Below are 22,664 nucleotides of genomic sequence, written 5' to 3'. Positions count from 1 at the left end.
TATTATGAGTCATTTATCGAAAGTCATTTAATCATATGGACATCTATGAATTCAAATACGCTTTATTTATATATATATATATATATATATATATATATATATATATATATATATATATATATATATATATATATATATATATATATAATCGCAAATAATTATCCACGCTTATCCCGTATGACATAGATGCGTTTATAAAATGAAAGAAAATACAATTATTTGTACATTTAAACAACACGTGGGCAGTGAACACGACTTCTGAACTGTACATTCAGCGCTGACAATACAATCGGGTAGGATGTCTGGATCATAGTCCATGGATGACGTTCAAGGTCACATGATCAGTGACCGAACTGTGAGCGAATCTCTTTTGAACCGATTCCAAGTAGAATCGCGAAGCAGTTTATCTGCTGCAACCCGGGCATATTCGTTCTGAAATGGTTCGCGAATCAGTCTGAATCGAACGGATGACTGACTCACTGGCTCATTAAATGGATCCGAGCGAGCAGTAATCGACAGAAACATGGCTGAGGATAATACACTGTCAGCGGGCACGGGGTGAGATTCACCCTCAAACACACAATTGCCTAAAAATCCCTCCTGCTTTATTAGTACAGTAATTATGTTATTTGTAATCAGTCTGTTCATTGTTGCTGGTGATGTTGTTTTTGTGAGTAGTATTGTTGTGAACAGCTGTCGTTGGCATGTTAGTGAACTGTTTGTGGAGAGTCGGTGAAGATCAAGAAAACATGACACTGTTGCTACAATGTGTTGTGTTACTTCTTAAGATAATTAAAAAAGACCCTCTACTAATAGATACGTTTAATAATAAATGACTTTAATTATACACTAAACTAATATCTAACACGGTTGTTTGATTGACAGTCGTTTGATTGACAGCTCTCTCTTTCTCTCTCATATTCTCTTGACTTTAGACTGGCACAGCGTGTACTGATGTTCTTCGGTATTTATAGTTTCTTCAACAATGTTGTCTGTTTCTTGGACAAGACAGTGAGGTAATCTGTGTCAAGCAGTTAAAACCTGTGCTTAACATACTACCTATACCTCTACTTACTCAAATGTATCCCTGCTTGAGGTGAACATTTACCATTACCATGCACTGTATAATGTAGGTTCTGATTTGGTCACATGACTGTTCATGTCAATATGTCAGTACATATTAAATACTTAGTCATACTAATGGAATCTACATGTACTAATTATGTAATGCACATTGTTCTATTGAATACTCTGCTGTTAGTAATAACAACATGAATTCTATGTAACAAGAACACTGTAATGTAATGTTTTAACCATTCTTTTTATTGTATACTGTTTATAAGGTCATTTCTCTCAAAGGTTTGAGGGTTGTTGTGTCCTATGAATAGTTTAACCAAAATTGCAATTCAATAAATAAATGTACTCAACCTTATGCCATCCGAGATGTGTATGACTTTCTGTCTTCCGCTGAACACAAATTAAGAGTTTTAGAATTTTTTTTAGCTCTAGAAGTCCATACAATGCAAGTGAATGGTGAACAAAACTTTGAAACTCCAGAAATCACATACCACACCAGTGGATAAATCCATGTCTTCTGAAGTGGTATGTTAAATGTGAGTGAGAAACAGATTAATACAGTATTTATTTCCTTTTTTTTTTTTTGTTATAAATTCTCCCTGCCTAGTAGGTGTCGATATGCATGAAGAATGCAAATCTCCAAAAACAAAAGAAGAAGAACTCTTACTGTATGAGGACTGTTTGAAAGTAGTGATTTATAGTAATAAAGGGCATAAATATTGACCTGTTTCTCACCCACGTCTTCCTTCCATGTCTTCCACTGCTGCCTGTCATCTGCTGTAAGTGATATGAGTGAAGAATAATGCTCACATTGAGTTGTGTTGTAGGTCATGGTGGATCACCAGCTGGCTGCCCTCCTGGTGCCCGACATCTCAAAAACAACTCAAGGAGGCAGAGGAGAAGATGCTGCAGTGTGAGTAACCACCATTGTGTTCTTCTCTTGTATAAGTTTGTAAAGTTCACTCAGGCTTGCCTTCACCCTGCCCTTATACAATATGGGCAATTTGAGTTTTCAAATATATATTTTTTTATCAAAGCAAAAAAATGACCCAACACCTATATTACCCATGTGAAAAACGAACTGCCCCCTTAAACTTAATAGCTGGTTGTCCCACTTTTAGCTGTAACAACTGCAATCAAATGCTTCTGATAACTGGAGATCAGTCTTTCACAACGTTGTGGTGGAATTTTGACCCACTCTTCTTTGCAGAACTGCTTTAGTTTAGCCACATTGGACGGTTTTCGAGCATGCTGCCTGTTTAAGGTCGTGCCACAGCATCTCAATCGGGTTCACATCAGGACATTGACTAGGCCATTCCAAAACTTTAATTTAGCTTAATTTGAGCCATTCAGAGGTGGACTTCTTTGCATTGTATCATTGTCTTGCTGTATAATCCAGTTGCGCTTCAGCTTCAACTCATGGACTGATGACCGGCAAAGCAACCCAATACCATCACATTACCACCACCATGCTTGACCGTAGGTATGATGTTCTTTTTGTGTAATTTTGTGTTTGATTTATGCCAGATGTAACGGGACAATTCTCTTCCAAACAGTTCCACTTTCGACTCATCAGTCCACAGAACATTCTCCCAAAAGATTTGAGGATCATCAAAGTGTGTTTTGGCAAAATTCAGATGAGCCTTAATGTTCTTCTGGGTTAGCAGTGATTTTCTCCTCACCACTCTTCCATGGATGCCATTTTTGGCCAGTGTCTTTCTGACAGTGGATTTATGAGCAGTGACCTTTATTGATGCGAGAGAAGCCTTCAATTCCTTGCATGTTGTCCTTGGCTTTTTTATGACTTCCTGGATGTGTCGTCGCTGTGCTCTTGGAAGGATGGACACTTTTGGGAAGGTTCACTACTGTGCCAAATTTTCTCCATTTGGAGATAATAGCTCTCATTGTGGTTCTTTGGAGTCCCAGAGCATTTGAAATAGCTTTGTAACCCTTCCCAGGCTGATGTATTTCGATCACCTTTTTCATCATCATTTCTGGAATTTCTTTCGAGCTTGGTATAGTGTGCTACTGGTGAGACCTATTAGCCAACTTCATGCTGCTGAAGAAGTTCTATTTAGGTGTTGATTTGATTGATTTGGCTGGCAGTAATCAGGCCTGGGTGTGTCTTGTCCAGCTGAACCCCATTATAAATGCAGTTTCATAGATTTGGGGATTTAGTAAATAAGGGGGCAAATACTTTTTCACACAGGCCCAGTTGGTATTGGGTAAAATGTTTGCTTCAGTAAATAACATTATCATTTAAAAACTGTATTTTGTGTTTACTCAGACTGCCTTTGTTTTATGTTAGATTTTTTTAAACAATTTAGTATGAGATACTATTAGGGTTGCAACGGTATGATAACGTCTCAGAAAATTTCACGGTATACGGTATTACACAGTTACTATTATGAGCAAACACTTTATTATAATTGAAACTTGAAACCATTTATTTTATTGAAGTATGTATAAAAAAAGTCTCCCTTTTGAAAATAAAATAAATTGAAAAAATAAAAAAGCAAATAGAATTATAATAAACAGAATTATAAACATGATAAAAATATAATGTAACTATAACATGTTATATAACTAAAGCATGTTAGTTTACATGTTATCATAGCATGTTAAATTACTAAATGAAAAATAACATCAGCTGTGTGAGCTTTTGAAGTAATGTCCCATGATTATTAACAGTTAATACATACTGCTCCTTTCTGTATCTTTATCTCAGTGCTTCTCAACTGATTTTGCTTCAGGACAGAATTTACATTTGACATCAAGTGTCGACCTGCCATAGATTAATCATGACCTGTATTTAATGTATCCTGGGTCGCATTTCCTGTTATGTTGCATAGTTTTGTTCATGGTTTTCCAGTACAAGGACGTGCATCAAGTGACATTATTTTTGTTGTTGATGTCAAAATCTACAGGAAGTTGTCTCTCCCCCTTTTAAAAATTGAAGAGCATATTTACTTATATGAGCCCATTATTATCCCGTTTGTTAACTAATATTACATATTTATACACTTATTACACAGAAGGAAAGGCTCCTCTTTACCATGGTTAGGTCAGTGTAGCTAGTCTTAAATAATAGTAATAATAAATGTATTTATGAAAAATAAATATTAGCTGAAACACATCTTGAAACTTTAACTACAACTGCCACTGTTGATATAAAATGAGGTCTAATAGATTCTACCTTTTAGATTATCTCAAATAAAACTATAACAGTTTGTCAAAATATAACAGTTACTGTTACTCATGTAAAATCTTTTTTTTGGGGCACAGCACAGTTGCTCATTTCATCATCAGTGCTGTTTGGCATGTCTGCTACTGTTGAGAGGTTCGAATTGACAATCTCAGTAACTCTTTAAACTAGAAAAGTCTCGCTAGAATTGAAATTGGTCACCGTTTTGATGTCTGCGCTCCGCAATATCGAGGGAAGCCCAGTTGTTGAACAGGCGCCAGAGAGAAGAGCAGATTATTAGCGCTAGCTCATTACACTCGCGAAAGTGCAGATGAGAAGTCTTTAGCTGTTTGATGTCTGCGAGATTAGCATTAAATCTGCCTCGGCAGTCCTACATAGTCGATCACTTGGGCGGCCGCCGAAATATCTTCAATGGGAGACGCATGGCATTGTTTTTTCCCTGCTATCCTCGACCCAGTCCGAATAGACCTGTTGAGAAACATTGCTTTAACTCACACACACTCTCATGTCAGACCCCCTCGCTTCGCTTCTCTCTGACATTTTCTCTGCTGCATATGTGTGTGTGTGGTGCAAGTTGACGAGTCTGACAGGCAGTCAAGAAGGAAAGGAGATGCGCATGTGAGATTCTCCATCCGGTTGCATTTTTTTCTCAATACCGTAGATAAGCAAATGTACATGGTATGATAACCGTCAATTTTCAAACCGTGAAACCGGTATACCGCTGCAACTACATACTACATACACAAATACAGAAGAAATCAGGATGTGGCAAATACTTTTTCACATCACTGTGTATGTGTGTGTGTGTGTGTGTGTGTGTGTATATGTATATATGTGTGTGTGTATATATATATATATATATATATATATAAATTAATATGTTGCCATGTTGAGATCATATGACCAGCCAAATATTACTTGCTTTACCTCAATAATCCCCTATAATTTGACGCTTTTATTTACATAATAAATTCTGACTTCATGTCATGGCTGACTGCAGATAGCGCAATCGTACATGACATAGGAAACTGAAACAAAAATAAGATGAAAATACATAATGCAAATTTTACAGGGTGCACCTTTTAAGTACATCATAACAATTGTATAAGTACTATTTTGCTAAGTCTGTTAGTAGAAGTATGAAGTTCTTAAAAGGTGTAATTGAAGTTTACTAATGCAGAAATGTAAGTTGTTGCTGTTAATGTCTCCCCTCTCTTTACCCCTTAACTCCTATCAGACATCAAAAACAAGTTCCACAAACAGTTTGTCCACATATCTGACAACAAAATGCTATGGACGTTGGTGTTTAAGGGGCCCATGGAGAGTAAGACCCCTCTGGTGCTGCTGCATGGATTTGGGGGTGGTGTCGGTCTTTGGGCCCTGAACCTGGACTCTCTGTCTCAGCAGAGGCCCATCTATGCCTTTGACCTGCTGGGCTTCGGTCAGAGCAGCAGACCTCACTTCAGCACAGATACCCAAGAGGCTGAGCTCCAGTTTGTGGAGTCCATTGAGCAATGGAGGAATAAACTGGGCCTGGAGAGCATGATTATGCTGGGTCATAACCTGGGAGGATATCTGGCAGCCTCCTATGCAATAAAATACCCTACCAGGTTTGCAAATTAAGATACAAAAGCAATTTAGTTATTTTTTTAGTTAGTTTCATGTTAGGTACTTAGTATATTGAGATATTTCATTTATATTCACAGTATTTGTCCAGTTAAAAGCCTGGTTTGTTATAATTCTATATTTAAATATATGGGAAATTAAAAGAAAAATGTGTAACTGCAGCACACATTGATATCCATGTAGATTAGAGGTCAGTGCATTTATTTATAAATGAGTATATTGCATTTCTGTTTTCCTACTTTTCATGCATATTCATAAAATCTCACTGTTGACTATACTGTATGTGGACTCCAGAAGCAGGCCACTGTTTTCAACATCCTCCTTTAGTCCTCCTGTTTGTTTTTTCCTTGGTTTCTCAAGTTCCATTAACTGAGGCAGTCTGACCTCAGAATTCGATGCTAAACGGTGTCAGATTTCCTGTTGAGTTTGCACCATAGTTTTAAGTTTCATGGTATAGATATTCAGAAATTTTTCTGATGCACTTAGTAGCAAATAAACAAAGAGGAAGTAGCAAAGATTGTCAAGAATGACTACATTTTCTACTTTGTTTTCAGAGTTAGGCTGGTGAAATACTGTATTCTACCTAATAATCTATTTATTACTTCTGGGCAGGCAGAAATTCACATCACAAATTCTACACATATTTTCTATTAATTTATCAGGTGTTGCTATTACAACTTTTCTTGTTGCTGATTTTGTAGAGTAAAGCACCTGATTCTGGTGGAACCGTGGGGTTTTCCAGAGCGGCCTGACCCGGGAGACCAAGACCGACCCATTCCAGTGTGGATCAAAGCTCTGGGGGCCATGCTAAGCCCATTCAACCCCCTCGCTGGTCTCAGACTGGCTGGACCTTTAGGTAATATTTATTCTAATATGAATCAGACCTGATAAAAGTATTAATGCAATGCATGTTTCCATATTAAGTTAAAAGATTAATAATAATAATGATGATACTCTTTCAAGAATTACTTGAACTTTGCCATGATTTAGATGGTAATACCATGATACCTTTCTATATACCATGGTAAAGAAGGATTAAGTTCATACAGTACCACAGTATTTACATGGTACTCCAAGGTACAGCAAAGAATACAGTTTAAAATACCATTGTAATGAGGTTCAGGAATGAGGAAGCAGGAGACCGCAACTCCAACTCAGTAATGTCAGTCATTTATTCAGAAAAATAAACACATTCGCTAAAAGTACAACGGTGCAGATTCAATTCACACAGTCAAAAAGTTGCAACACGGCAGCGACCAACACAGCTTTTCAGCTGGGCTCTCTCTCCCGACTGCCGATGTCTCCTATCCTTAAAAGCCCCAATCATTCTTCAATGAAACACAAGACAGGTGTTAAGCACAGGTGGAAATCATTCACCACTCATCTCCCCTGCTTCACTCTCCACAGCACGGCACTCAGCCACTCAGTGCGGATATGCGAGTGCAGGGGCTGGCCAGAGGCATTGACCATCAATTATTTTCACTTGATCAAAGGCGTGTCTAAGGGTCTCATCTCGCGTCCGCTCCAGATGGAAATCCCCAGCAGGGAAACCTCTAAAGGCTGTGGAAGCTGGGACGTCCCCCTCCCTTGCATCTTCCTGATGTGGAAGTGACACAGACGACCCCAGCTCCTCCTCCCCAGCCAGCGAATCAAAAGCCACACACCGAGACACTTTGGTTCAGGAGCCATCCGCACATAATCTCCCCAATAATGACTGAAATGCTAGCCAATTCATACCCAAAAACAGTGGATGTGTGCGACGAGGACATATGCCTCCCCTTGAATACTCACAGGTATCTGATACGCCCCTGCTCGGTCGGTGGCAGTATGCGGTGCGTCGGGGACCCGGACCGACATGCCCACATCAATCACTGAATGTTTGTCCTGGAAGTGGCCCAGCTCTCCGCAGTGCTAGCACATCGGCCCAGACTTTCCCCCCGCACCTGCGGCTACAGGTTCTCCAACCTGGTGGCAAAGGGAAGGAGACCCAGAAGGTGGGGTAGAAGTGCCCGGAACTACAGAGCATGGTTTGGGGGAATAAACCCCCTTCTCTGGCTAGCAGGGATGGGAAATGGGCAAGATAGGGGAAGGGAAGAGACAGAGAGATAAAAAAACATTGCCATCTCTCGGATACTCCGTCTAGTAGTCCTCAGTCAGGCGGACTGCATCCTCCAGAGACGTTGGCACCGGACCCACTCGATGGACCTTTTGGGCAGCCGGTTGATGTACTGTTACAGCAAGTTGATAATTCTCCTGGCATCGCTAGGAATCACCTCCGGCAGGCATCCCAGAGCAGCTGGGTGAAAGTGAATGGGCGGCCGAGTTCCCAATAGGTCAGCGCCCAAATGCGCTGATGATGTTGCTTGGGGTTCTGGCTGAACAGCTCAATGAAAGCTTTGGGGTCATCCTGGGGACCCATCTATGCCAGGGTGATCTGAGGTGGGGGTCCCGCGGCCGGTGTTGCTGCTGGAGTACCACGTGGCAGCAAGCTCTGGAACACGCCTGGGCTTGTAGGAGCACCTCAAAATGTTGCTCCTGTTCCGCTCGAAGCTCCAGGATGTCCTGGTGTTGAGTCTGGTGGAAGCCAGCGAGGGTCTTGATGATGGGGCAGTGGTGGCTCAGTGGTTGAGGCTCAGGGTTACTGACCAGAAGGTCGGGGGTTCAAGCCTCAGCACCACCAAGATGCCACTGTTGTGCTCTTGAGCAAGGCACTTAACTCCAGGTTGCTCCGGGGGGATTGTCCCTGTAATAAGTGCACTGTAAGTCGCTTTGGATAAAAGTGTCTGCCAAATGCATAAATGTAAATGTAAATGTCCGCCAAAGGCGAGTACTCCATGACAACGTATCTCCCTCAATCCCGGGTTTCGGCACCATTCTAGTGAGGTTCAGGAATGAGGAAGTGGGAGACGGCGATTCTAACTAAGGAATGTCACACTTTTATTCACAAAAATAAACACATTCACTTAAAGCGCAACGGTGCAGCTTCAATTCACAAACTCCGATAGTTACTTAGTTGCAACACGGCAGCGGCCAACACACAAGCAGCTTCTCAGCTGGTCTCTCTCTCCCGACTGCCACTGTCTCCTCTCCTTAAAAGACCCAATCACTCCTCACTGAATCACAAGGTAGGTGTTAAACACAGATAGAAATCATTCACCACTCATCTCCCCTGCTTCACTTTCAACAGCATGGCGCTTGGCCATGCCTCCACAACCATATTTTTGTACCATGATCATTTTTGTAAGGGTGTTCCAACCATATTTATAACTGATTTGTTGTGATATTTCATATCTATTTCACACTAATTGCATACATTTGTTTTTAATGCCAGATATGTCCAAAATCAATGTGTTATCTGTTTCCATTAGTGCCAGTTGTTGGTGTAATAATGTATGTACTGTATCCTTTGGTGAGTGCAAGACTTAACAAGGGGCAGAAAGTGCCTAGTGGTAATTGAGTGTATACAGTATCTTCATAGCCAGAAATCCCCTGGCTCTTGAGTGTTTTAAAATAGAGGTGATCAGACATTAATTTATCTGACAATGGGAACGTAGGATTACGAAGGATTAAACATTTATGGGTGATCCATCATTTTTGGATAGATTGATTTCCAGTGGATTTTCACTTTTGGAATCATTTATTTTTTATATACTGTATGTGTGTTTGTATATCCCTTAAGGTCCTACTCTTGTGCAGACTGTGAGACCAGACTTCAAAAAGAAATTTGTCACTATGTTTAATGACAATAGAGTCTCAGAATATATCTACCATCTTAATGTCCAAAGTCCAAGGTACGATATCTAGCTATCTGTCTGTCTTTCTGTCGGTCTCATTCCTTTTCTGATGAATTACATCATACAAGATAATTTTTGAATGTTGAAATGCTCACTCTTAAACCCATCTCCTAACTGTTTTTGTTTTATTATTATAATGTTTCAGCGGTGAAACGGCCTTTAAAAACTTGACGATTCCGTATGGCTGGGCAAAGAGGCCCATGCTGCAGAGAATTGGCCTGATTCACAGCGACATCCCCATTACAGTGATCTATGGCTCACGCTCCAGCATAGATGGCCACTCTGGCAATTCAATCAAAGAAATGAGGCCAAAGTCCCATGTAGAGATCATTGTGAGTTCTCCATTCACTGCTTGCCACACACTGCAACTGACACAGGACTTCTCAAGAAATGTTTTGCATTGCTTAAAGGTTTAGTTGACCCATAAAGGAATTTTGTTATCATTTACTCACCCTCTTGTCATTCCAAACCAATATTTTGTCTTCTGTGTTTAACAAAAAGACGATAACATTGCAGAATGTCCTGGCTGTTTTTTGTACAGAGTGAAAGTGAATGGGAACAGATGCTGTCAAACTAAAAAAAAAAATAACAAAATAAATCACTATTGAAGTATCATTAAAAGTTCATATGACTTCTGCATTATATTCCAAGTCTTCTGAATACATACAGTTGCTTTGTGTGAGAAAAAGTCCACAATTGAATTCATTAGTTCCTGAAAATACGCTCTGCCACAGCTCTCAAATCTCATGCACACTTTCACTTATTCAAACTGGCACACTGCATTTTTTTACAAGGCACACAATAAATAATGACGCGTGGCAAAAATTATGTCAAACCTGGCTTGACACATCTGCACATGACATTTTGGAATGTACCCAAATGAGAAAAAGATTTGAGAACTGAGATAGAGGGGTAGATATTCAATGAATAAAGACTTAAAATTCAGTCTTTTCCTCTAACAATTCTATCATATGTCTTCAGAAGCCTTGGAATTTTATGCACAAGTTGCATGGAATCCTTGAATGGTGCTTTTTTTTTTAGCTTGATAGCAGCTGTCCCCCTGTAAATGTCCAGTAAAAACATTTTAACATTTTACGTAACAATTAATGGTGGTGGTAAAATAAACACCCACATTTTAAACATAGATTGTTTACTTGATATTCTTGGTCAGTGTGTACCTGTACCTTTCTCATGTTAAACTTCCCATTAACTTATATTGGTTTTAGGCCATACGAGGTGCAGGGCACTATGTGTATGCTGACCACCCAGAAGACTTCAACCAGAAGGTTCTTCATGTCTGTGAAAATTTAAGCTGAAGGTTGATGATGAAAGGTCCATTCCCTTCTGGAATTATATCATCCCAAACATGGCATTCATGGCCTTCTTTATGGTGCTAGGTGTCAACAAATCATCTATGCTGCATCCTGAGCAGTTTGGAAGCTGCTGGATTTGGAAACCAGATGTTTGTTTTGCACCACTACTTAATGTTTTAAACCACTTTTGTGCCTCATAAGTGTGAATGTCACATAATTGCGATGATAAAATGATGAGGTGAATGCAAGCAAACTAAATGTGAAAAATATTATGATTTAGATTTTGATACATTAGGGCTTTCAATTTAACTTTTTATATTAGTGTGATTTAATTATAAAGAAAATTATTTAGAAAAAAAAAACAATTCATCATGCCCAGTCATCCGTATGTATATCCCATAAAAATGAATTTTCCTAATATCAAAGCTATTAAAGCTTGAAGTACCACCTTCATACTTTTGCAAGCTGGCATTTAGTGGATTAGGCAACTAGCATTGCCAAACCACACTTACTGAGAGCAGACAGAACATCCATAAACTGAGAAAGCCCTATGTATATTTTATTGTTTTAAATTAAAATCAGATTAAATTATATATTTTCTTCCACATATAGAGAGTTATTTTATGCATGCTTGCTTTATTTAAATGAAACTATTAATGCACAACATTAAAATTGAAACTATGGACATAATGCAATAAGTGAGAGCTATTGGGCATTTTAATTAATATTCTCACCTGTGTGGATTTAAAAAAACTACTTTTTAATGGTTAATAACATTTGTAATGTTTCAGCAGTTTTATAAACATGTATTTTCCAGATGTTTATGAATTATCAGTATCTGAGACCATAGGATTTTTTTTTATTAGGTTTTTATTATTTTCTACCTCATGAGATTGTAACAGTTCCTTGTTAGGATGAGAAGGGAGGCTGATGGGTGGAGCTACAGCAAGCTTGTATGTTCTCTGGCCATGCAGTTCACAGGTAGCAGTTTACTGTAACATTTACATGTATGATTACAATTCCTTAAGAGATAAAATATTTTTTTATAAGAGCCCCAATTTTAAAACATCCACTTATATTTTTATAAATGTAAAAATGTTTTTGCCCTCATTTTCACCCACAGCCTGAGGTTACGTTTTAACACATTTTATATGAAGACTGCACAGAGTCTCAAGTCACAGTCTGTTAAGCCTGAGTAAATACTGTCACGTGCCTCAGGACTAAGTCAATATCTTGTTAAATCATTCAGTGGTAATGGGCAATTTTAGTAGGCCTTTTAATATCATTGTTATTTGAAATTAAATCGATGCTGTCAGAAAGATAATGTAAATAACATTTGTTAGATTTTATGGCCTGTGAAAAACATTATTTACTGCTTTGACAAATCTATTTTTCATGTGTCAATCAGATTATTATTGTTAATTTTAATAATAATAAACTTTACTACAAAAAGTATGAGTACAGAGTGCAATATGTTCTGTAATATTCTGAAGGTTATGTCTATTCATATCCACAAGAGGGCACAATGTTACATTGCAGGGAATTCACTGCCCTGGACTACCCCCCACCAAAACACACACTAGAGTTCATGAAGTTAACTTACAAAGAGTATAGAGTCAATACAGTTAAGCATCAAAGGCAATGTTAAGCCTTCATAAATCCGCTTACATCAATATCATGACTCCCAGCCACAGCCCACAGGAAGCACTTTACAACTCAACGTCCTGTGCATGTGGTAACGCTGAATGACGAAGTATGCTGAATTCAAGTAAAAAGCACATTTAGACCTGAATGTATTCAATGGTTTCACTCTGATGCTTCAGATACATTAAACTACATCACAAATAACTGGTGATAATTGGAGGACTTGGTAAACATTTTCTGGGAAACTTTTGCTTGACTATGCAAGCACTACTGTTATTATTGCACATACTTGGGGTAAGGGATTTATTGAAATCCCTAAAGGCATTGAACTTTGGCACGTAACTTGCACCATTTGTGCTATGGACATGAATGATGCACTTACTGAGCACTTTATTAGGAACACCTGTACATCTACTTATTCATGCAATAATCAAATTACCCAATCATGTGGCAGCAGTGCAATGCATAAAATCATTCAGATTTGGGTCAGGGGCTTCAGTCAATGTTCTCATTAACCATCAGAATGGGGAAAACATTTTTATCTAATTGATTGGTACCATGGCATGATTTTTGGTACCAGACGGGCTAGTTTGAGTATTTCTGGAACTGCTGATCTCCTTGGATTTTCACACACAACAGTCACTAGAGTTTACTCAGAATGGTGCCAAAAACATCCAGTGATCGGCAGATCTGAGCACGGAAACGCCTTGTTTATGAGAAAGAGGACAAAGGAGAGTAGCCAGACCGGTTCAAGCTAACAGAAAGGCTATGGTAACTCCAACACACTCTCACGGTGAAATCGGCAGGATTCAGATGACTTTTCTAAACTTGGCTAATTCGTATGATATCGTGTGACTGCACATGTTTGAATTCCTGCAACTTTAAGTAGAGTCAATGACGTCGCTGGACAACATTTCCATTGAATACGTGACAATTACTTGCTTCTTTCACACACAACAGCTTCCTATCATGTTTACACACTCTACTGATTGGGTAATTTTAGATAAGGGGTTTGGGTAAGGGCATTATGTTAATAAGTATGTCCTTAACGCCTTGAACTAGGAACTCACACTTACTTCTGCATCAGACATCCCGGAATTTGCACATGATGAAGTAGTACATGTTTATCCAAACAACATTATGCAATAACATACGAAATAGTCAACTCTTAAATTATGAATGACTTTTCATGAGATCGTGTTGGTAACTCAGGTAACCCCTCTGTAAATCTGTAGTGATCAGAATAGCATTTCAGAATGCACAACACATCGAACCTTGTGGCAAATGAGCTACAACAGCTGAAGACCACGTCGGGCACTTTATTAGGACCATATTGTTTTTAATAAAGTTCTCAGTGAGTGTATGTTCACGTGGCTTGCTGAGGAGAGATGTGCTCTCATTTTTCAAACCAGTCAGACTCACTATTTTAGCCTGATGGACGATAAAACTGGTGGAAAAAATACCTTAGACCAGGGGTGTCAAGCCTCTTGAGGTGTTTTTAATTAGGGTTGGAGCTGAACTCTGCTGGACTGCGGCCCTCCAGGAACCGAGTTTGACACCCTTGCCTTAGACTGAATTTGAAAGAGAGACCCAACATTATCTAGGGACCAGAATATCATAGAAATTGGGCCAGTAACCAACCAGCAACCACACATTGCTACTGCATACTGTAGCAGGGAGATAAAAAGCCATGAGAATGTTTATCAATTGCATATCAATGCCCTGGCAACCACTCACATCACCCTAGCACCGTGGGGGTGAGTTTAGCCCCAGTTTCTTCAGAAAATTTTGAAATCTTGTATTTCTAATACTGGAGAATTCAAACTATGTGCACAGTAATGACTGTTTTCAGACAGACTGTCATAAAATTAGATGTTATATGAGAGAAACAAAGAGTAGATATGGCAAATAATCTCTGTGTAGCATATATTGGAAATTGTTTCCCTACGTATCATAAGTGAACAGGCCCTGTGTGTATTAGGTTGAGGGTCTGGTCAATAAGTGCAGTATGCAAAAAAGTGCACACTGATGAGCCAGAGCATTATGACCACTCACAGGTGAAGCAAATAATGTTGATCATCCACTAACAAGACCACATGTCAAGGTCTGGGTAGATTAGATGGTGAGCAAACAATCAGTTCTCATAGTCAACGTGTTGAACGCAGGAGAAATGGTCAGGAATAAAGACCTGAGCAACTTTGACAAGGGCCACATTGTTATGGTCAAACGGCTGGGACAGAACATCTCTGAAATGATAAGGCTTGTGGGGTGCTCCTGGTCAGCAGTGGTGAGTACCTACCGATAGTGGTCAGAGGAGGGACAAACCAAGGCTCATCGATGAGCGAGGGCAACGAAGGCTCTCCAGTCTGGTCTGAACCGACAGGTCTATTGTGGCACAAGTCACAGAAAATTGTAATGATGTTTATGGGAGCAATGTGTCACAACACACAGTGCATTGCATCCTGCTACGTATGGGGCTGCTTAGCCAAAGACCGGTAAGAGTGCCCATGATGAAACCTTTCCACAGGTGAAAGCACCAATGGGCAAGAAAGCATCAAAACTGGACCTTGGAGTAGTGGAAGAAGGTCATCTGGTCCGATGAGTCCCATTTTCTTATACATCAAGTGGACGATCATGTACATGTGCACCATTTTCCTGGGGAAGTGATGGCACCAGGATGTTCTTTGGGAAAACGACAAGCCAGTTCTGCTGGGAAACCTTGGGTCCGGCCATTCATGTGGATGTCAATTTGACACGTGCCACCTACCTAAACATTGTTGCAGACCAGGTACACCCCTTCATGGCAATGGTATTTTCTGATGGCAGTGGCCTCTTTCAGAAGGATAATGTGCCCTGCCACACTGCACACATTGTTCGAGAATGGTTTGAGGAACATGATGAAGAGTTCAAGGTGTTGCCCTGTCCTACAAATTCCCCAGATCTCAATGCGATTGAGTATCTATGGGATGTTCTGGACAAACAAGTCAGATCCATGGTGGCTCCACAAGAATCTGCTGCTAATGTCTTGGCACCTGATACCACAGGACACTTTCAGGGGTCTTGTAGAGCCCATGCCTCAGTGGGTCAGTGCTGTTTGACAGCACGTGGAGGACCAACAGCATATTAGGCAGGTGGTCATAATATATTAGCTCATCGGTGTACATACAGGATATGTGCACACAGAGCTGTAACTATTTGACTATTTAACTATGTGTTAATAAAGGATCTGATTATACGGACATATGTAAAAACACTGTTTAGACAGAGCAGCTTTATCCTCAGTATTGCATTTCAGCTCAGAGATTCTGCAGTATGGTTCAGTCCCACTACATTGTATATACTGTACGTGTGTATGGACAGTTGGAGTACTGTATGAAAAGAACAGGTCCATATCTGAAAGAGGGTTTTGGATTACACAGAGTTATAGAGATAGATAGACTTCCAAACAGCCCACTCCACTTCCCATTGGAAAAAACACTATAATGAGATTTAAATGGAGAGCAAATGGAGACTTCTAAAAAATGTGTCTCCTCTAGAGTTTCAGAAGAGATATCAACAACATTGTAATAATCTATGTTGATAAAAAATAATAAAGACATTTTTGGCTTAATGGTTTTTTTACCAATCATTGTGTCATTTTTGCTACTTAAGTAATGAGGTTATATTCAGTTCATTATAATTACTTTGCTGAGTCAACATTTTAAATTCAGCTTAAAAATCTGTATTTGAGAGCAAAACGCTACACAGATTCACTCTCCAAATGAACAATGGTTTACTTAACAAAGACTTCTCAGCAATGCTGACTGGTGACAGTGTAGTACTATTATGTTTATTATGTTTTAAAGGAATATTCTGGGATAATAGAAGTTATGCTCTATTGACAGCCTTTGCAGCATAATGTCGATTATTACAAATAATGATTTCAAAATCAATCAAGGTAACAGTGAGGCACTTACAATGGAAATTTATGGGGTAGTGAATGGAATTTTTTGAGTGTTTAAAGGCAGAAATGAGAAGCTTATAATTTTATAAAAGCACACATTAATTCTTCTGTTAAAACATATTTTGTATGATTTGAGAATTGGGGTTTTTATGGCGTTATGTATTCATGCAAAAGAAGTTGTAAAATTAAATGTAACTTTAAATAGAAAAGAGTTAGTAAGCAATTCTATCACTCTAAAATTATGTTAACATGCATATTGTTTATGTTTTGGTGCTATACTTTTGAAACAGTGAGTATTTTAACGTTTATGGATTGACTGCCATTCACTTCCATTGTAAGTGCCTCGCTGTAACCTCGATTTTGATTTAGTTTTTTTAAAAGGAGGACGAACTCAAAATAGATTTTTGTGGTAAAAAAAAAACCTAAAAACTTGTATTGAACCTCGAATATTCCTTTAACTGGTAGCAATGCCAAGATCATGGGTTTGATTCCCTAAGAACACATACACTGATTCCATGAATGTAAGTTGCTTTAGAAAACAATTATTTGCTAAGTGCACAAATGTAAACACTACTTTGCTGTTTCCACTTAAAAATCTTAAAAAATGCAGATATCTATTTTGCCTGTATATCCATGTATTATCCATGTAATTTAAGAAATAAATTAAAGCAGTGGCAAATTCTCAGGGCCAGCAAAGCCTTCTCCTCTGGCCTAACATGTCAAATAAATAATTATTTTTTTGTCCTTTCATTCTCAATCACCTTTTTACCTATGTATTTTTAATCACTTTCCACTCTTAATTAATCTACATACAAACAGAGAAAAATGAAAAGGTTATCCTGTCAGAATTTATTCCTTGATGCTTACAAGCGAAGTGTGACAACCACAGACATCATATATATAATATAATATCTCTATATGTCTCTATATAATATGGTGACAACTATTTCACAAATCTCATGCCCAAAGCTGAAGCAGCGTGTGAGTCTGAGCTCCACCCAATCAGGCCTTCAGAATTTCCACAGAATCCCTCAACAGTGCAAATGAATGAGCAACTAAAGTCAGATTGTCAGATTCATCAGCCAATCAGATTGATTTATTTGTTCTTGTGGGTGTGGTCTTTAGGATATGTCCCGGTCGAGGCCTTTTAGATGGCCTTGAGTGATGCAATAACGCTTTAAGTGACGTACGTAATTCAAGAGCGAAAAGCACAAGATCTTGACCAAGTCAGCTGTCACTGCAACATCACCATTGAGAAAGAGATCCTTATGGATTTAAAAACACGATATGTTCTGCATGACCGTGTGATTGCTTAATTTATTAATCAGGAAAGGAGGACTGATTTTAACGAAGTTCATTGATAAGTGCTTTTTGCATTGTGCTGCGCTCCATTCAACATGGAAAGTCGTATTTAACAAATTCCTACTAGGAAAAGTGCCATGAAATGCATCTTGAAGTCAGAATTACAACTTGTAGGCTCGTGGAGAAATTCTCAACTGATTTTGCTGAGATGCAGGGGCATGATGTCACACAAACCTGAAGACACTCAGGGAGATATACAAATTAAGTGATAAACATTCACTTTATTAAGTAATATCGATAAATTAGTTCGTTTCCACATTACATGATATAAAAGCTTGCTCAACAAACGTCTGCAGGTGTATAAAACATTATAATCTCTTTTGATAATCGTACACCTGAAGCACAAATGCTAGCGCTGCATTGTTTATCAGTTGTTGCTAGGATACATCTCTAATGAGAGTCAAACCCCTGCTAAGCTAACGGGAGTGTTGCAGTTCTGAATATCGGGGAATGGAATGCATTTATGGTCGGAGATATCAAGTAGAAATCCCACATCCAACTTGAATGGAACGCAGCAGAACGTGAACCATGACGAAACTAAATTTATTGTAAGCAACATTTTAATCGCAAATTTTATTAGACAGATTTTTCCAGGCATTATAGACCTCCATGGTAGATTCATATGATTTATTTCAGATTTTTTACTTTCATTTCACAAAAAACAGTCATGCTGCAGTAAAAATTAGGGTTGCTTGATCATTAAGTTTCAAGTTCTGGCTTTCGTGCGTGGACGTGTTTTTAAAATGTCAGTTGGTATTATTAGTTGACTGCCATGTAATGTATGATGGCATAGAGTCTTATTCATGTGAAACTGTGTTTTCTTAATGGCATGAATCGCACTGAAAGCCTAGACTTAACATGCACAGCCCACAGCTGAATTAAAGCCAATATTTTTTTTCTTTTTTTTTTATGCCTCAAACTGAGCAGAGATTTTTGTTTTTTATACCAAGATCTACAATCATAAGTCATAGATTTATATATGAGCTCAAACTTCTCATCAAATCAAACCACTAAATAATCTGATCTACTGTATGCTTTCATTGTTTACTTCATTATTTTTACTCTTTCTGTATGTCAGCTTTTGTCTCATTTGTTACATTTTTTCCTCCTAAGGAATTTTAGGAGAAACATCTAAGACAATGTTAATATTTCAATTGAGTCTCATGTGCTTTAAAAGCACAACTTCTGAATAATAGCATTTTTCTCTGGTTTAGAAGTGTTTGTCTGAACACCCTTATTAGGATAGCCATTGATTACAATTGTTCCAGGTATAGCACCTCTCTTTTGGGTGATTTCAATATTACAAGGTGCTGAACTATTTACTTTTAAGCAGCTGAGATGTGGCATACACATAGACACTGCAAATTGCTCAACCTTGTGAGTTCATTACAATCTGCTCTCTGAGTCTCACACACCGATATCAGACCAGGAGTGTGTTTTGCTTTGTGAGGTGCAGAACTACAGCTATGAGAGAGCAACAGGGAGGGAGGAGGCGCAGTGCTCCATGGGTCGTCTCAGCATACGGCCATAGGAGGTCTTCACACAGCCCTTGGCAGACAGCGCTCTGTTGTGTTGCTAGGAGACCAGCCCGGCGCCTACATTAGATCTAATTTATTAAATTCCCCCTTCTCTCAAGATGCTTTCTCACTATCTTTTCAGGCATTTTCTCTCTCTCTCTCTCTCTCTCTCTATCTCTCTATCTCCGCATAGGCTGAGAAAAAAGAGACAAACGGCATACACAGACCTGCAACAGTATTGCACCACCTTGAAAACAAATTCACATACACTCTTCCTCAAGTTTTTAGAGTATTGCAAGCTACATTTGATATTTGTAATGTATATTCTGTAAAGTGCATGCAAAACAAATTATGATATTGATTAAAGAATCTCTATAACTATTGCTAATACAATACTTAGCTTTAGGGATCCAAACAAACCCCTAACGCTAAGTGTAAAATCTTTGTAAATTGTCTTGCAACGCTTGTGCTATGGACATGAATTATACCTTAAATTATGTGGCTTGTTACCTTTTAATTATAAAGGCAGCTATGCTCACCACTATACCACCCACACAGGCCTAGGACTGGAACCCCTTATGGGGTCAAGCCAGGAAGAAATTTGCTTCTTTAGGGGTCACCATATGAAACGTATGCCCAGTATCTGGATCTCACCGCAGCCATCTTGATTGAGGAAAGTGCATCCTTAAATCCAAGGTTAACTTTGCAGTCATGTATTCTTGTGATGGAAACCCATGTTAAAATTAAACAAACTTATTAAAATTGAAAGTGGAGATTTCCAGTTATAAAGGACTTAAATATTTGTTTCTTACCCACACATCATATTGCTTTTGAAGACATATTTAGTCTTATAGTCTTATGGATTCCTTTTATGCTGCTTTACGTCCTTTTAGAGCTTAAACATTTTAGTCACCATTCACTTGCTTTGTATGGACCTACAGAGCTGTTGATATTAAATCACGTGCAAACCGCATCAGAAGGAAAATGGTCAATACTAGATTATGTCACTATCGGGGTTACTTTTGAGAATGCCAATGCAACAAGGAAAGTCTCCACGGGTGTTTCATTCTTCAAAAGATTTAGCGATGACAACATAACGATTGTAACTGCTATGGCGTCCCGAGTGGTCTCTCCACTAACAGTGGTACAGAACTATTCATAACTGTTTTCAATTCAAATTAATGTTAGCATTTCACAATTAATGTAAATTTAATGTAATTTTACAGTGTGGGGTATGAATATGTAACTTGAAAAAGTGTGGCAAGGGGCATTTTAAAAATGAATATCGGTGATTGCATCGGAATCGGCCGATCCAATGTGATCACATCTGAAAGTTCCAGTACCCTAGAATTAGGCCACATTATGCCGGTTCACTGACAAGCAGCAACTCCTATCAGACATTATTGCATTGGTGCAGCATGTTTACATTCCCCTGTGGTGCGACCGGAAGCATCTTGCATTAGCAGTGTGGTAGACCTGGGTTCGGATCCTGCATTAAAACCAAGAAGTAATCACGTTTGTAATCAGTTATCAGTGACGAGCACAATTCAGACGTTGCAGTATTCCTGTTCATTCATTTATTTAGATCCTCATTAGTTCATGCCTCAGTGATTGTATCCTGTTGTCCGCAAGGAGCCAATTATTAGGCATCACAGCCAGGAAAGGACAGAATGTGGAGTCAGAGGATGGGTTAAAAAAATGTATGGATAACAGCTATAATATTTCATAAAGAGATCACTCTCTTTGTTCTTACTATTGTGTGTATTTGAGTTAACAGGGAGTTTGTTTTCTTATTAATGAAATAATGAATGCAAAGTAGAATCCGTTTTTATCTCTGCCTGTCATTTCTCCATGGCATGATCAAGGCAAATTACAGGCAATAAATGTCAACATTTTTGAAAATCGTCTTCTCAAACACAGCATCCATAGTGGAACAAGGTGTCAACGGTCCTTAAATAGTACTCAAATGTCAATATCAAAATTAAAGAACACTAAAAGTCTGTTAAAAAAAGAGGTTTTACATGAATCCCTATTAATTAGGGCTGTCAACTTTTGCGGACATTTAAATATATTTGATCCATGATTCATCTCTGTACGTTGGCGGGTCTGTTGTGTGACATTCCTACCGGTACATCACCGTAAACATCTTTCATTCAGAAGTTACAAATGTTTGTTTTTTTCTGCTATGATTTCGTCAAAATATTACAAAACGTCTGCGATGATCCCATCTGTATGAATTTAAGACCTGCATTTAACTCAAATAATATACAGACAGCAACCAAGGCATTTTAGTGAATAAGACTAATATGTTTACATTGTGGTGTGAATAAAGTCTTATGATGTGTTGTTTATTGACTATCTTTATTATATACAGTACTCATTAAAATATACTATATATTCACATTATAATGCTTTTTTATTAATTACAATGTGTTACTTTTAACCCATACCTTTATACAGTCTGGGTGTTATGAATAACATCCTCTGTGCATTTCTTTTTATCCCTGCTCTCCCCTTCGTCGCAGCTTGTCTTTGGCGAAATTAAACCGTCACTTAAAAAAAAAAAAACTTGGCTCTGGTAATTAAACAGCCCTATTACCCCATGTGATTACCCCATGTGACAGCCCTTCCTAGCAACCGGGCCAATTTGGTTGCTTGGGAGACCTGGCTGGAGTCACACAGCACACCCTGGATTTGAATTTACGACTCCAGGGATGATAATCCACATCAATACTCGCTGAACTACCCAGGCCCCGCAACCACTTACCTTGAACAATTTAGGAAAATCAAAACCATTTTCACAGTCAGTATGTCATGAAAACTAAAAAAGATGGGTCTTGTTATTAAGAAAAAATTATTAAAAGAAAAGTCTCGGGTTACGTATGTAACCCTTGTTCCCTGAAAAAAGCGTAACGAGATGCAGTGCTTTGCTAAGCGCTTTTGGGAACAATCCTAGTAGTGACCGAGCTGTGAATATGTGTGTAACACGTCAATGAACATTGACTGGAATTTATAGCCTCGACTGATGTAATCATTAGATGCACCTGTGGCCAGGCTATAAATGGATGCGTCACCAGATGTCTTCAGATACTTCTTTTTGAAGAGCAGTCCTGGGGCATCCCAGTGCTGCAAAACAGCGCAGCATCTCGTTTCGCTTTTTTCAGGGAACAAGGGTTACATATG

General features: G+C 38.7%; 1 protein-coding gene across 2 annotated transcripts; it reads left to right on the top strand.

Annotated features, from left to right (window-relative positions):
• The first annotated feature begins 473 nt into the window (after positions 1–473).
• On the top strand, positions 474–12,447 carry abhd5a (abhydrolase domain containing 5a). Of its 2 annotated transcripts, XM_052143781.1 has the most exons (8): positions 474–558; positions 936–1,016; positions 1,905–1,990; positions 5,520–5,892; positions 6,610–6,764; positions 9,588–9,699; positions 9,848–10,034; positions 10,929–12,447. In XM_052143781.1, the coding sequence occupies exons 1-8, from the start codon at positions 524–526 to the stop codon at positions 11,016–11,018; spliced, it is 1,119 nt and encodes a 372-aa protein (XP_051999741.1). In that variant the 5' UTR covers positions 474–523; the 3' UTR covers positions 11,019–12,447. The 2 variants fall into 2 exon arrangements, with proteins under 2 accessions (XP_051999741.1, XP_051999742.1); XM_052143782.1 differs by lacking the exon at positions 936–1,016 and having other exon boundaries at positions 505–558.
• Positions 12,448–22,664: the final 10,217 nt, after the last annotated feature.

The sequence above is a fragment of the Xyrauchen texanus genome, chromosome 15 (assembly GCF_025860055.1).
Source record: "Xyrauchen texanus isolate HMW12.3.18 chromosome 15, RBS_HiC_50CHRs, whole genome shotgun sequence".
Lineage (NCBI taxonomy): Eukaryota > Metazoa > Chordata > Actinopteri > Cypriniformes > Catostomidae > Xyrauchen > Xyrauchen texanus.
This window is presented reverse-complemented; position numbering and strand designations above follow the sequence as displayed.

Coding starts and splice junctions, on each gene's coding strand:
- abhd5a (XM_052143781.1), top strand. CDS start 524: ATGGCTGAGGATAATACACTGTCAGCGGGCACGGG. Junction 5,893..6,609: donor GCAATAAAATACCCTACCAG/GTTTGCAAATTA, acceptor CTGATTTTGTAG/AGTAAAGCACCTGATTCTGG. Junction 10,035..10,928: donor AGTCCCATGTAGAGATCATT/GTGAGTTCTCCA, acceptor TATTGGTTTTAG/GCCATACGAGGTGCAGGGCA.